The 16,511-nt window shown below is 38.0% G+C and overlaps 2 protein-coding genes across 41 annotated transcripts in view; both read right to left on the reverse strand.

Annotated features, from left to right (window-relative positions):
* thrb (thyroid hormone receptor beta) overlaps positions 1–16,511 on the reverse strand; it is a 143,613-nt gene that overhangs the window by 84,464 nt on the left and 42,638 nt on the right. For 27 of the 40 annotated variants that reach the window (XM_073930529.1, XM_073930521.1, XM_021467988.3 and 24 more), the window contains exon 2: positions 15,775–15,819. The exons of the other annotated variants lie outside the window; for them this stretch is intronic. The gene's annotated coding sequence lies outside the window, so the exon portion shown is untranslated. The remainder of the gene's footprint in view (positions 1–15,774; positions 15,820–16,511) is intronic. 40 annotated transcript variants of the gene reach the window in all.
* LOC141378968 (uncharacterized) lies at positions 2,676–7,887 on the reverse strand. The gene is given in 3 exon segments (XM_073931356.1): positions 2,676–3,102; positions 3,104–3,526; positions 7,877–7,887. Coding segments are annotated over 3 exon segments (819 nt in total). The 3' UTR covers positions 2,676–2,717.

The following is a 16,511-nucleotide window of genomic DNA, read 5'->3' on the forward strand; positions in this document are numbered from 1 at the left end:
GGTTCCGTGGGATAGAACATTATCCTCTCATTCAGTAATACTGGCTTTGAACCCTTTAGGGGGAAATCTATCAAGGTCTCTCTTATCTATGGCAATCTTATAAAAAAGAAATGTGAAATTCTTGGTATTACCATGATTTGGGACAGAGAACTTGGAGCGCAGAATCACATCTTTGATTGGGATTTAATTTGGCAAAACATTTCAGTTTCATCTAAAAATCCTGCCCACCAATTGATAAACTACAATGTAGTTCATAAAATCTATTATACACCTCTAAAACATTTTAGAATTAAACTTATTTCTCCACCTGTTTGTGGTAAATGTAATACGGGGGCCATCGGCAGCTTTTTTCATGTTTTCTGGGAATTTCTCCCAATCTACAATTTTTTGGGTTAACATTTCCATCATCTTGTCGCAACTTTTGGAAATAACCATTAATATTAAACTTTGCCTTTACCTATTGAATAATGATTCTTCAGTAATCCTGACTTTGAATCAAAAACAAACTTTTTTTCTCAGGATTAACAGCTGCAAAGAAAACAATCATCTGTTCCTGGTTCCCTCCTAAACTCCTGTCAGTTCAGCAATGGTTATACTACACTAGAACAGTCCACTGCCTTAATAAACAGCAAAGATTAAAACAATCCTTCAACGGAACCAAAAACATGACAATTTGATCTCCATTTTCAAAACTTAAGTGATTTAACAACATAGGATAAACAATTAAAATGTCTTTTCTTTCTGTTTGATGCTTTACAATAATCTTAGTAGACACTTTTCATTTATGTACTTCTCTGACATTATGTACATAATTTTTTTTCTCATATCTATTTATTTTTGTTTCATATTATCAACCATGCTATACACATTGAACCAAGTCAATGTTGAGGAATTCTGCTATTACCATTGTTGATAACCATGTTTATTAAAAACACAATACAGTTTAAGTAAAAAAAAATGCTGTAAGAGGAGGCTGTTTTTAAAGATAACAAAAACATTAATTAATTCATCTAAATCGATATTAGTGTAACTTCCCTTTGTCCTAGTTACACTAGCACATAATTTTAAGGTGACTTTGCAGAAGATCTTGCCACAGTTCTTCTGGAAGAGAATGGAAATAAAAGACAGTAACACCAGTGACACAAATGAATCACCAGTGAAAAACACAAGATCAGTGGTTTTACTGTTACCAATAAGAAAAGTAGCACCACTGACAATTTTCATTAAAAAATACCCTTTACAAAATGCCTGTTGCAAGGAATCTTACCATATGTTGACAATCATGATATACTCATTAAATTAATTAAATGAATCAATTAGTATTATATCTTTTTTAACAATTGCTTTACAATAAAGGAGATCGCAGCATTGATGCTAACAAAAAGCTTGACATTAAATTATGGGATAAACATGAACATTTTTTAATAACTGAAACATTATAGTGGACACAATAAGCTTTTCTTCATAAATCTTAAAGGGGTGGTCCAGAATGTAATTTTAAGGCTTGGTTGTGTTTTTAAGATGGAAAGCAATGTGTGCTTATGTTTCACTTGAAGGAAATCGCGTTATTTTTTCATATATCTCACTTTGATTATACACAGCTACTCAGCTAACATGAAAACAACTGTCATATTTCCTAGTTCCTCTGAAACGCCCGCCCTTACGTGACACTGATTGGTCATCGTCATAATGGTGCTGCTATTCGCGCATCGGCTCCACGTCACGCCTGTAAAAGCACGCGCTTTTCTGCTATGTAAACAATCAGTCAACCTCCTGCCTGCTCTAATAAAATCTGACAAGTGTCTGTAACGAGTGAAAATGGGGTGCGACTTCTTCAAGAGCTATTGTGTGTGCATCAACGTGTGTGTGTGGTGTGAATGTTGTCTGCGTCTGTGTGTGTGTGTGTATGAACTTTCTGTAACAAGCGCATGTGCACGGGACTTTCTTTTTCTCTGATGCTCGGATTAAGTTATTTTCTGTAAGATATCGTGACAGTAGAATAAAGCACAAGATGTGGGATGCTACCTGTCTGAGCCTTGATTTATTATTCTGCTGCTACCACGAGTCAGGTAAGCTAATCAGGTAAGATGTTACACGACATCTTTCATATATATTCGGAATATGCAGGTGTAAGTAAAATGAATCATTCACATATCTTTTGCGACTTCATTATCTGAGATGTGAAACGCATGGAAAAGCTGCCTGAAGACAATCAATGCAATCGCGTATGCACACTTATAAGAGAAACGAACGTGCTGGTGTAGAGTGTGTGTGTGTTTACAGCAGTTTGACTGATAAATATGAATGTGTAGCTAAATCGTTTGCCCGCAAAGCAGTATTTCCCATTGTTTACATCGTTGCTACAGCATACCGTTAACGCTAGACACTGCACATGTCATGTTCAATTTAAACAAATTAAAACACTTACTGGTTGTAGCTCATAGCTTCTGCTTTGAGATTTTAGCCGAATCCTGGGAGATGGGAGAGATTCTGGAGCTGTTTTGTCAAATCGTTTACTTTTACATTTAGTCATTTAGCAGACGCTTTTATCCAAAGCGACTTACAAATGAGGACAAGGAAGCAATTTACACAACTATAAGAGCAACAATGAATAAGTGCTATAGGCAAGTTTCAGGTCTGTAAAGTCTAAGAAGGAAAGCATTAGTAATTTTTTTTTTTAGTACAGTTAGTGGTATATACAGAGAGGCTATTGCAGATTAGGAAGTGAAGTGGAGACTAAAAGCGTCTGCTAAATGACTAAATGTAAATGTAAATGTAAATAGTTGAGTTTTTAGTTGTTTTTTTAAAACAGCGAGTGACTCTGCCGTTCTGATGCAGTTAGGGAGTGCATTCCACCAACTGGGCAGATTAAACGCAAGCGTTTGGGAAAGTGATTTCTTCCCTCTTTGGGATGGAACCAAGAGGTGACGTTCATTCACAGAATGCACGTTTCTGGAGGGCACATAGACCTGCAGAAGTGAGAGCAGATAAGAAGGAGCAAAGCCAGAAGTCGCTTTGTAGGCAAACATCAGAGCTTTGAATTTGATGCGAGCAGCAACTGGCAGCCAGTGCAAACGGATGAGCAGCGGAGTGACGTGTTCTTTTAGATTCATTAAAGACCACTCGTGCTGCTGCATTCTAGAGCAGCTGAAGAGACTTGATAGAGTAAGCTGGAAGCCCCGCTAGTAGAGAGTTGCAGTAATCCAGTCTGGAGAGAACAAGAGCTTGAACAAGGAGTTGAGTTGCATGTTCAGATAAGAAGGGTCAGATCTTTCTGATGTTATAGAATGCGAATCTGCACGATCGAGCAGTTTTAGAAATGTGGTCAGAAAAGTTTAGTTGGTCATCAATCGTTAATCCAAGGCTTTTCACCATTTTGGATGCAGTAATGTTTGCCCCATCCATCTGGATTGAAAAGTTATGGTGTAGAGTCGCGTTGGCAGAAACTACATGCATTTCCGTTTTCGCGAGGTTAAGCTGAAGATGATGATCTTTCATCTAGTGTGAAATGTCCGACAGGTGCGAGCTGGAACCGAGGGATCATCAGGGTGAAAAGAGAGGTATAGCTGGGTCTCATCAGCATAGCAGTGGTAGGAAAATCCATGTTTCTGGATGACTGGTCCTAGAGATGTCATGTAGATGGAGAAGAGAAGTGGCCCAAGAACAGAGCCTTGAGGTACCCCAGTGTTCAGATGCTGTAGGTTAGACACCTCTACCCTCCAAGACACCCTGAATGACCTGTCAGAGAGGTAAGATCTGAACCATTGTATAACAGTGCCCGCAATACCCAGTGACTCAAGCATAGATAGCAGGATCTGGTGGTTTACAGTGTCAAAAGCAGCTGACAAATCCAGCAAGATGAGGACTGATGATTTTGAGTCTGCTTTAGCCAGTCTCAGATCCTCCATGACCTAGAGCAGGGCAATCTCAGTTGAGTGGCCTTTCTTAAAGCCAGATTGCTTGTTGTCCATGAGGTTGTTCTAAATAAGAAAGTCCAAGACTTGAATGAACACTACTTTCTCCAGAATCTTGGCCATGAATGGAACCAGGGACACCGGTCTGTAGTTTTCAAGTAGCGTATGGTCTAGGTTGTGTTTCTTTAGCAGTGGGGTTACCCTAGCCTGCTTAAATGAAGTGGGGACTAAACCAGAGTCAAGAGATGTGTTAATTATGTGAGTCATTGTAGGTATGACTGCAGGAGAGATGGCTTGCAAGAGATGAGAGGGAATGGGATCAAGTGGACAGGTGGTTGCATGGCTAGATAGCACGAGTTTGGACACCTCAGACTCAGAGCTGAGAAAAAGAGGTGAGTGTGTGTGATGTTGGTGGCAGGCCCGTGCAGAGACCGTCCGAAGGGCATGTGCAGGATAAATTTTTTGAAGAGCGGGGGTTGGGGGGGGGTGTTGCGCGCGTACTGAAGAGCGGTGTTGTCGCGCGCGTTCTGATCAGCTGTGTTGTGCAATGAAAACAAAAATAAGTGTAAAGATAAAGTAAAATAAGAAAGTAAAGTACTCAAGTGCTTTGTCGGTGTCTTTGCTCAGTGGAATCGCGCAGGTAGAGTCGATGGCGAAGGTAGAGTCGATGGTCTTTACACTCGTCGGTCTTCACACGAGGCTGCCAAGGTGAGACTAGTTGCTTATATACACCCCAGAGCACTAGCTGATTGAATTCAGCTGGACACCCAGAGCACTAGCTGATTAAATTCAGCTGGACACGCCTCCAGAGTAAAACAATGCCCGAAACTGTGGCGGACGACGTGAAACCGTCCACGTTCGACACACAAGCTCTTATAGTAAACACGGAAACAGTGGGAAAACTTTTCTAGTACTATACACAGCTGAATCATGAATCATGAATCATCAAATCATGCTTGCTATGTGTTTTATAATTCTCTGGAACATAATTAATATTGAACTGTAAGCACTTCTGTCTTTGTGACGTGTCATGTGGAAGCCCAAATACAGAAACAGACAAAGCTCTGTGGAAACAGCAGTGTTTAGACGCATTTTTAGATCCATCTCTGCTATAACGTTACAGCGCCTCTGGCCACGGACCTTACCTGCGCAAAGTGGGGTGCGCAGTAACGAACCTTCCGCCCGCTGTGTGATCTCACAGGGGGAGGAAGTATTTTTTGTAGTCCCCAAAATTCCTTCATTGTAGGCTTTGCTAAGCTAACTTTGTAAAAATCAAGGTCTCCCTTTGCATTGAACTTAGAACTTTTTACATTCCGAGATGTTGTTTATGTTCACACAGCTACATTACACATCAACTGAAGTTTAAAATATGATATCATAGTGGACCACCCCTTTAAAAAATTGGGAAGAAGAAAGTCAAAAGTTATGTCAAAAGATTCCAAAAATTACAAATACAGTTGTTAAACTTTACCACCAGTGACAACCCAGGAGACCGTTACTTTCATTGTATACAGTATAATATGTATTTGGTATTTTCTTTTTTAAATGTCATTAACATGATATATATGATTCCTACATTAGTGTATAGACAATTATACATTATGGGGCTGTGGGGACAAGCACATTTGTAGTGTTTGCAGTTTATTTTATTTAGTTTTTTAGTTTTAGTTAGAAATAGCATATGAATACGCAAACAAACATAAATAAACACACATACATACGCACACATACAAATACATAAATGCACATACAGTATGCATACATAAACATTACCACAAAAAAAATACAGGCATTTATACAAATACACACGCAAATAAATACTGCACTGTGAAAAGGTGTTTAATCACTTACTGATTTCTCTTTTTTTAATGTTTCAAATATGGATATTTTGAGAAGAACAATGCTTTTTTTTTAATCCACATGAATGTGCTGGTGGAATTTGGGTCCTCACATTAAGCTGATATAACACCTATGGAATGAATAAAAGCACAGCCCTTTTATAAAACATGTGCTTCTAAAAATGGTTAAAAAATAATAATAAATAAAATAATGTCCCAAAACCACACTCCTAAAGTGAAATCTGTTATAGCTGCAAAGGGTTAGCCAACCACATATTAAAGTCTGTGTGAAATTAAAATTTACAATGTTTATTTTGCTTGTGCACACTGTTATTCCTTAAGGTAAATAATTAATTTATACAAAGTTAAACCAATTTGCTACGAGTGACAAAAAGAACAAAAAGAAAGCAGACTCATTATTTCATTTCAGTTAAAAGTACATGAACATACTGAAATAAACGTCTCAGCAATATTTAGTTCGTGATGACTTTAAAAGCTATGGATTAAAACTTTTGATAATAGGAAAATAGCACATAGTAAAGAATTTATGATGAGATAATTTTTTTATTTTTTTGGTAATACTGAGAACTACATCTAAGCTCTCAGACATATCTTAAACGTAACGCATGCCTTCAAAAAATGCTATTCTCCACCATCAAACCTGTAAAGCAGCAGTGCATGTAATAACAGATGCAAGCACTGCCTTCAGCAATGGGGCACTTATTGGCCATCTGAGCAGCTGTTCTACTGCCAGTTGTGGGATTTTTGGCATGCTTCTTGCTCTGACAAAAGAAAGTCAAGCAAATCTAAGGGCTGAGATGCAACAACTGTAGACATGGGACTTTGTTGCCATGTTAACAGTGTTATCAAAGTTGTAAACAATTTCATGTGTTCCAGTGGCAATGTTACAGCTGTTAAAGTGGAGAGAGTTTCTTTTCAAAATCTGACAGTATGACGTGAAAACAATGTGCAGATTTAGGCCAGAAGAAATAAAAAGGAATATGAATGTTGTTTTCACTGTTTTAATGGTATTTCTACCTTTTCACCTGCAACCACAACAAATATTTGATTTCATAATTCTACTAGCAGAAACTGTTCAAAAAGTGGCAAAAATAAGGTGGCAACTTGCACACTATGGAATTCTACAATGTTTCCTTGTAATAGCCTTTAACCCTCGAAAACCGCATATACGTGGTTTGAGACGTCTTCTGGTAACGCTGATTAGAACTTAAATTACACTTTCCATTTTGATCATACAGATCAGAGCAATACATCCATCTGTTAGTGTCTACATTTTTGTGTACATTCACAATGTAGTGAAATAAGGAAAAAAAAAGGGGAAAAAAAAAAGTGTACGCATTCATTCTTTTGTCTCTCCGCAAACTGTTTTTAGAAATGCATCAGTAAATGCACTGAAACTTCGCGAAAATAAAACACATAGACACGAGGCATAAATCTATAGAAAGCTTGAAGCGTCTGCTTTTAAATGAAGCAAGTTCCTGTTAAAAACACATTAGTTTACATAGTTTGACAAACACATAGTTTGATAAAGTAAGCAGTATGAAACCAACACTATGTCCAGTTTTTCAGTCTGAACTCATTATTTAATGCAACCACACCCACGAGGCTTTGTTATTAAAATCGTGAGATTGTAAGATGCGTGTAAGAAATACTCAAAAAGTTTATTCATTCATTTTCTTTTCAGCTTAGTCCCTTTATTTATCAGGGTTTTGCCACAGCGGAATAAACCGCCAACTTATCCAGCATATGTTTTATGCAGCGGATGCCCTTCCAGCCACAACCCAACACAGAGAAACACTCAGACACTCTTGCAATCACACACATAACTACGGCCAGAAACCCACGCAAACACAGGGAGAAAAGGCAAACGCCATACAGAAAAACAGAAATGCCAACTGAACCAGCCAGGGCTCGAACCAGGAACATTCTTGTTGTAAAGCGATCATGCTACGCACTGTGCCACCATGCTGCTGAATAAATTAATGTATTTTTATATGCTGGGTGAGGTATAGGACTAAAAAATATTCGTCCAATTAAAATTTTCAGGCTAAAACTTACAATAGGTAGCTCAAATCGTCTGTTCACAAATGTAGATTTGTATACCTGCTCACCATTTTCACGCAGATACAGTATATAATTTGTGCATTCACTCATTCTGAATGACCAACATGGCCATGTATCCAATGAATAGAAAAATTTCTTTGGAAAGGGCTTCTGCCAAAAATACTAAATTAAAACTTTTCTAAATTCTGAATCAATCATTCAAAATTAATAAAAAATAGCATGCTGATAAAACATGTGCTGTTCAAAACAGCTATTTGGAGGATTACACCATGTTTGCCGTATTTTTTTTTTGACAGGTATGAATGTTTTAAAACCATGTTAGTCATGCAAAGCTTAGATTGTGTTCTTTTAGTAATGGGCTACTTAGGGTGCATTCAAAAGGAAGCTAGTTTCAGTCAATGTCTTGGTAACATAATTTGTTATGTAAAAAGACAACAGGATATTACCATTTTAGCGCTCCTTTTTCTGTTTTTAATTTAAGTGAATAAAAAAACAAATAAATATTGCTCTTCTGTGTAGCCAGCTTTACTGATGTAAAGTTGGCTTGATAATCACACATTTGTTCATTTGTGTTTATTTGTCATTTATCTCGTGATACCGTCACTATATTGGTTAATACACTTTTATGGAATATTCTGTCTACAAAATAGCTTTAGCGCTATATGTTTGAAAGTTAGAAAGTTAGAAAGGAAAATTGCCGGAAAGAGCGTGCTTACAATTAGAACACATGATTTTAGACATCTACTCCGACCAATCAGAACATTCAGACACATTCAAATCTGTGCTGTTTATGAAAATAAAAGCATTTGAATATTTTTACAGACACTTTTAGTGGCTAGATGTTAATCAGATAACATTTATGTGTTCCTTCTTAATGCCAACTGTGTAAAAAAATATTGCTAAAATGCTTATGATAAACCGCTGCTTGTTTACCTTCAAGCTCTGCTTCAGTTTGCTTGACGCATGTGCAAGTGTAATGCTCTAATCACACACGTCAATGCCTCTCATTCATTTTGAATGGGTGACGTCAAGCGTTGTCGAACTGAATTATGGATTCGTCTGCGCTGCCTCAGTGGCGTTGCTCGCTGCAAAAGTTCTACTGCATTATGATGATCGCGTCAGCAATCTTAGACATGCCCAAGGTCAGTGGTTCTCAAACTGTGGTACGTGTACCCCTAGTGGTGCGCGGGCTGCCTTCTAGTGCAGGGCTTAAAGTATTCTGGCACCATGCCAGATCTCCAGCGTGCGGCCTTGAGAAAGAAATCTATATTTTAGAGCTTGCACATGCGGTTTAATTGGGGATGCTCAAAATAACAGATTAACCGTTAACCGAAAGGGCGCGTTTGTAACCGATTAATGGTATCAGTTAAACGATTACAAATATGCTTTATATATTTTTAAAGTTTGGCTGCATAAGGGGCATCTGTTTAATGGTTTACAGACGGCTGCCAGTGTTTTATGCTCTGCTTATGCGCTCTGCGCGCCTCAAGTTTTACCGTTGCGCGCTGTGTGCTCAAGCGGAAAAAAAGCGTTTTACCTCTTTTTGGCCCCGTTTACACTGCCAGTTTAATGTGACCCAATTCTGATTTTTTGCTCATATGTGTCACAGATCGGATCTGTTCTATGACCGTGTAAGCACGAAAAAAACGCATGCATTCAGATATTCAGAGATCGGTTTCAGGCCTCCTTCATATGTGGAAATAAATCAGATACAGATCGGTATCTGTCGTGTAAATAGGCAGATCAGATTTATTGAGGCATTTTGTTCTGTACATCATTAAACTTGCGACAATGTGGTGCTTCTCCGGGGTTTAATGACAGAAGGAACAGCGCCCTTTCCCGGCCCTTTCCCTCCTCCTCCTCAAAATCATTTTAAAGTTTGGCGAACTTTGTTGTAAAATTTTAGCTTTTTGTCGCTATTAATACAAGCACTGCAGCTACACATAGAACAACTTTATTCTCTCCAACACCAGTGCGCTGCACTGCGCACTCAGGCAAAAGCTACATCAGGCAAAAACTACACAACACACACACACCAGGGCCATACCATTATATAAACTGCATATGGGGTAAATCTGGACTGAACCATTCACTGCTTTTACTACACTTCGCATATTTCACAGAGCTAAAAACAAGACTTTTTCTTCCATCGTGGCTAGTCCCAGATAGTAGGTAGTAATCAGCCCGAGCTCGGCTGCCCTTCGGCGACTCTGGCTCCGACTCGGCATCGGCAAGTGTTATTCGGGCCAAATATGGCCCGCAGCTCGCTCGCGCACATGCGTTTGTGATGATTCCTGTTAACCATATCTGGCCCAAGTCTGTGTGTAGAGTCCGGGTCGCTTCTGGCAAGGACTCGGCTTGTTTAACTGATGACAACCGATTAAATTGTTATTTTATCTAGTAATTTGTTAGCTCCAAGTTTAATGACAATTTGAGAAAATATCCATGGTACAACAGCAACAAAATAATAAGAATATTTTTTTGTGGATGGTTAGACGCAAACAAAACAATATTATTTATAAATGGATTATACAAATCATCATGGCACAGATGCTAGAATCCGCTTTTATGCATGCGCAACATCGTAAATTGTATGGCAAGTGTAAACACATGAATTGGATATGGGTCACAATTAAAACAATGTGTTAATTGCAACTCCACTTGCGCACACCAGCTGATTCAGTTGTTTTCTAGTGACATACAAAAGAGAGCCGGGCTTCTTTTTTTCTTGTCAACATAAAATGCAGCACGGTGTGCCGCGCGTTTTTGGAACGGAAAGGAGTGCCCTTTGTGATCAGCCCCTAAATGTACAACAAATATTTGTTAACTCTCAGGATGGTAACACATGCAAACACACGTTTCTACAGACGTATTTTGCCAAAGAAGCAAAATGAAAGGAGGATGTTTCTGGTCAAAGTTTCACACAGATGAGTTGACATTAACCAGCGCTGATGCCGATCACCTCTGTGCTGTCTGGAGCTGCTTCATATCTACTTAAAAAACAGGCTGTTGATGATTTAGGGTGGGCTACAACCAACAAACCTTTTTTTATTTGGAAAATTAAACAAGTTCAACCATGAACCTCGTTGGAAAACTTACATCAATCTGGAAACATTTTGGATTCGTGGCGAATGAGAAGGGCGAATCAATAATTAGGATGAAGCTATTTGTAGGGCTTGTTAAGAAAAATAAGTGTAAAATGAACAAACTCGTCGAATCTCCAGAGCCATCTGCGGTCATGTCACCCTGCGATGACATGTGGAGCCAGCTTGCGTTCCATCTTCTGAACGCAAACACCCAGCTAGTCAGCCAGGTATGGCAGAGGCCTTTTCAAAAAAGGCCAAATACAAAAGAGAAACTGATAAATAGTAGACGTCGATGAGAAATGGAGCATCATATTTGGTAGTTGAGAAGCAAGATACCCTTTCTTTGCCACGGTTGCGAATAAGTATCTAAACGGGTATTCAGTGTTGCTGGAAACATTGTAATCCCAAATAGGCCTCCGCTTAAACCAAACAAAGTCAACATGGCAAAGAATTTAAAATATGAATAGAAGACAAAAGGCGGAGAGACGCTGTTTTTTTTTTCAACATCTGACATATATTGTTACAAGTCTAACAGGCTGATATTTTTGTTCTTCTTCGTTACTATTTATACTATTTTTGATAGTGTCATTTTAGGCTATTTGTGAAGTTTTTAAAATGTAACGTTTACTGTTTCAATCGGTTAAAGTTATTTAGTATTTAACTAGCCAACATTATTACAGGCTGTATTGTGTTGTTTTATCAACGAAAGTTAAACAATAAACATGTACGTTTGTACAAATATTTAGCATATTACTTTGGTCTTTTTTATTTCTTAATTTTTACATGAAATGTAAATTAATTTAGGTAGGCTACTTGGGTACAGGGGCGTAATTTGTTGGTGGTATACAGGAGGAATATTTAGACAGTGAATATTGTCATTATCATTTAAAAAAATTAAAATAAAAAACCTTACGGAAATGATGCAATGAAGAAAAGGCATGCTCTTAATCAATCTTCATAATCTGATTCATATAGTCCACATGCAATAAACTTATATTGCGCCGACAAGAACAAGCTTTAAAAGGTAAAGTCTAAAGCAAATTGAAGTTATTGATATGTTATTAATATTAGTTGTTATTATTAATGATCATAAACACGACCTGCATTGAATAATAAACGCCGTCACTGTGTCATGTCTGCGACTTTTTTTTTTCCTGTTGAGAACAGATAATCCATGTTATAGCCGTCTTCCCAGCCAAGTTTTCATCCACAGTTTCCGCTTTTTAAGGCATTTAAAGGCATTTATGCTCAGGTATGGATGTCAACAAATGTATATTATGTAAAGTAGGATACGAATCTTGAAAACAATACACTGAATAAAAACATATAGCCTACAAACAATTCCAGACTGACCTATTTTAGCAGTCTTAACATGTTATACATTTACACAGAGCATGAGTCAAATAAAGCTTGTTGCCCTCCCTTCAGATACTCATCCATGTATGTACGGATACAGTAAAGGTCCAGGCTCCATTTCATCAAATATTTATTACATCGCATATTTATTATACATTTTCATATTATACATGTATTTAAACATTTATTATTATATACGTTAGCTCCCTTATCTCTTAATGTTTTAAAACCAAGAGCAAACGCTACGATAAAGATACATTTCACACAAATGTAAACAGCCTTTCCTAAACCATGCTGACGTATGGACAGTCACCCACCAATTTTTGTGGAAAAACGCATATCCTTTATTATGTTTAGTGTGTGGAGTGATAGATGTCGGTCCACAAGACAATAAACAGCTGCTGTAAATGGTAAATGTTGGCAAAGTTTTCAAAGAGGTAGTGAAGACTATAGCGTATCTGACGTTATTGCTCCGGCCGGAAGTAAGGATACGCAACTACCGCTCAACCGGATGTGCGCGCTACCGTCCCTGAAAAAGGCCTATTCTTTTGTTGCCAAAACTATGGGAAAAATATTGTTTTCAACCAAATTTCCACAATTCTACCAGCTGGATGCAAAGCAATTAGACTTTAAATGTGGAGATTTCACTGAGACTGCACAACTCTTAGACACTGAAGCCCCGCAAATTGCCAAAGTAGGTTCTAAATCATTCTGCTCTTACTGGACCTGTCTACTGCTTTTAATATGGTAAATCATCAGATGCACCCTCTTCTCAATGGGAATCACTGGAACCCCACTTTGCTAATTGGAGTCTTAACCTCACCAGCAGATCTTTCAGGGTTGCCTGGAAAGAAGAGCTATCCAAAGCACATCAGCTAGTCACAAGAGTACCTCGGGGATATGTTCTTGGTCCCCTTTTGTGTTTTATTTACAGTACATCACTAGGAAAAATCATCCATCCATCCATTCATTCATTCATTCATTCATTCATTCATTCATTTATTCATTCATTCATTTATTCATTCATTCATTCATTCATTTTCTTGCCAACTAATCCAGCATATGTTTTACAAAGTGGATGCCCTTCCAGCTGCAGCCAATCACTGAGAAACACCCATATACTCTCATTCACACACACACTACAGACAATTCTTAGTTTACCCAATTCGCCTGTATAACATGTCTTTGGACTTGTGGGGGAACATGCAAACTCCACAAAGAAATGCCAACTGAACCAGAAGAGACTCAAACCAGCGACCTTCTTGCTGTGAGGCAACAGCACCACCTACTGCGCAACCGTGTTGCCCAACCATCATCCAATCACAAAGTTTTCTCTTATAATTGTTATACCAATGACACACAGCTCTATCTTTCATTTCAGCCAGATGACCCAACAGTAGATGCAAGAATCTCGCACTGTGTGAAGAATGTCTTGGCTTGGGTGAATTTTTCATTTTCCATGTCTCCTTAACCAAACACACCTGATTCAGATCATCATCTTATTAACAGAGACTGAAAGACCTGTAATGGTAGTGACAGAGAAAGGAGACCTCCAAAAACCGCTTTATTCTGAGAAAAACATAACTTCTCATCTTTCGTGCAACTCCACACATTCAACACAATTTCTCAATCCAACTGAGATCATCTATTATTACCCAATGTTTTCATTGAATAGATTAAAAAGAATCTTAATAGAATCTTAATAGAATAAAAGAATCTTGGTGTAAACTTTGTTTCAAAAAGCACATTTCTAACACGGCTTGATCATGCAGATTTGCACTTTTCAACATCAGAAAGATCAGACCCTTCCTAGCCCATCATGCAGCACACCTGATAGCCTAGGTTCTTATCAATTCAAGGCTAGACTACTGCAATGCTCTTCTAGCTGCACTCCAACCTTGCACCCCTAAACCTCTACAGATGATCCAGATCCTCTGCACCTCATTATCTCTTTGCATTGGTTAACCATCAAGGCTTGTTTCAAGTTTATAAGTTTAAATAATTGATGCTTGCTTGAAAAACAGCCACTGGCACTGCACCCCTCTTAACTCCACCTGCTCCTAGGAGTCTACATCTCCTCCAGAAGCCTATGGATGGTAAGTGAGTGTCACTTTGTGATACCATCACAGAATGGCTCAAAGTTTCATTCCCAAAAGTTTCATACAATGTTCCTTTCTGGTGGAATGATCTTCCCATTCCCATGTAGACTGATGATTTTCTAGTAACATTCAAATGACAGCTAAAAACAACCCAAGCTCATTTTGAAAACGTAGCCCTGCAAAAGTTTCTGGAGACCGCAATATACGGTCCGGAGGTACGTATGGCTGCATTTCGTTTTTTTCAAGCGAACATTATGGGGTGGTGTGATGCCGCTTTTTTTTTTTTTTTGCTCGCCGGCTGACGGCTCACCTCTGTGTGAAGGGCTTTCCCACTTCAACCAGTTTGTCCGGTTAGGCCATCGTGTTGCGTCGGCGAAGCGGAGGCCCGGAGGAGGAGGAGCAGTCTGCGGCAACGACCGAGTTCGAGTCCAGGGAAAAGCGGTTCCAGAAATCAGGTAAGAATAAAAAACAGATTCCATAAATAAAGTGAATGAGTTCGTAACGGGGCGAGAATGCGATGAAATCCGAAAAAGAGGTCAAAATCGGACTAGGCCTTATCTTTTTCTATACGGCTTTTATAAATCATCGCTTGGGTTTAGGGAAGGAGGAGGAGGAGGGTGGCTGGCTGGGCCGAATGGCCGCCCGCCCAGTCAATCGTTCAGTCATTCAGTCAGTCAGTCAGACAGAAGGTCACTCGACAGCAGCCTCCAGCGCCTTCCACTGGGCTTCGTTTCCAGAATGAGCCTGGGTTGACTAAAAACTCACCAGTGCACTTGAAAAAATATAAAAAAATACTCCCCCTCCATACACTAGCTCTTTATTTTCTGAACACTAACAGCTACATTTTAAGAGGTCCAGTTTGAGAGACTTTTTATTAAGCTCGAGCTCCTAACATGCACTATTTTTTTTTATTTTTTATTTGAGCTTAGGTTGGTTTTCTTTATATTTAGTTTGGATGTTAGGTGTAGAAGGTTAGACTTCTTATATTGTAAGGACAATTAGAAATCAATGTTTCATCTGCAAGTTTGTGTGGCTAACCGACTGATTCAATGTATTTGAGCACACCTTCTACAGGACAATTTTTTTCTGAATCAATTGTTTACTAAGGAATGAAGACAATCCCAGATGAGATAATTTTTTTCCGTTTCTTTTTTCAAGTGTAAATAGTATGCTTAAAAGTGGAAAAAATATGGGGAATAATGATTTTTAAGTATAGAAGTTTTTATTTCACTTGATTTGCTCTTCATTAAGAAAAGCCTGAACATTTGTGACTTTTTAAATTTATTAAAAACAGAGAGAAAGTTAGATACATAGTGCTTGAACAAGGACACTCGTTGTTAATAAACATCAAAATTGTAACATTAAAACATTAAGATTGAAAGGAATGAGATCTCACCCATCGCTGACTTCATGGGCAATGCATTCATTCAGATGAGAGACCCTGTGAATGATATGATTGAAACTTTTAGCTGACTTTACATTGACTCTGAAGAGGAAAAAGGAACAAACACCAAAACAAGCGAGTTTACCAAAACAAATTGACAATATCAATACATTTTAGCCAGCACTTCAGGTCACCTGTACAGTATGTTGATAGAATGGCAACAATACAATGCTTTGCCAACACAGAAGAACATGTCACTGACATAGAACATTGGATGATTGATTTTAAATGAAGATACAGAAATTTCAATGATGAAACAACTTAAAGATTAAAATAACTTCAATGTTATTGTATGCAAAGAGAAATTGATTGAATAAAAGTGCTGACAGACAATAAAGTAACATATTAGTCAGAACATCATACATTGTTTAAAATAAGCAAACAGATAAAAAAACTAATGCCCTAAATAACAAAAAACAATAATAATAATTACTGTAGTATTGTGAATTATGAGCAGCAGAACAGAAAAACATCTGATCTGATGGGAAAAAGAATGCAAGATAAAAAAATATTACTTCTAGATCTAAAAATTGATCAAAAGTAATCCCAAAACTTTGACTTGCCTGTGATTCTCAATCATGCTTTTACAACCTCAAATCAGAAAAGGTTGTGACAGTATAAAAAACACAAATAAAAAATATAGAAGTAATTTCCAAATTTACTTTGACTCGTATTTCATTGCAGACAAT

The sequence above is a fragment of the Danio rerio genome, chromosome 19 (assembly GCF_049306965.1).
Source record: "Danio rerio strain Tuebingen ecotype United States chromosome 19, GRCz12tu, whole genome shotgun sequence".
Taxonomy (NCBI): Eukaryota; Metazoa; Chordata; class Actinopteri; order Cypriniformes; family Danionidae; genus Danio; species Danio rerio.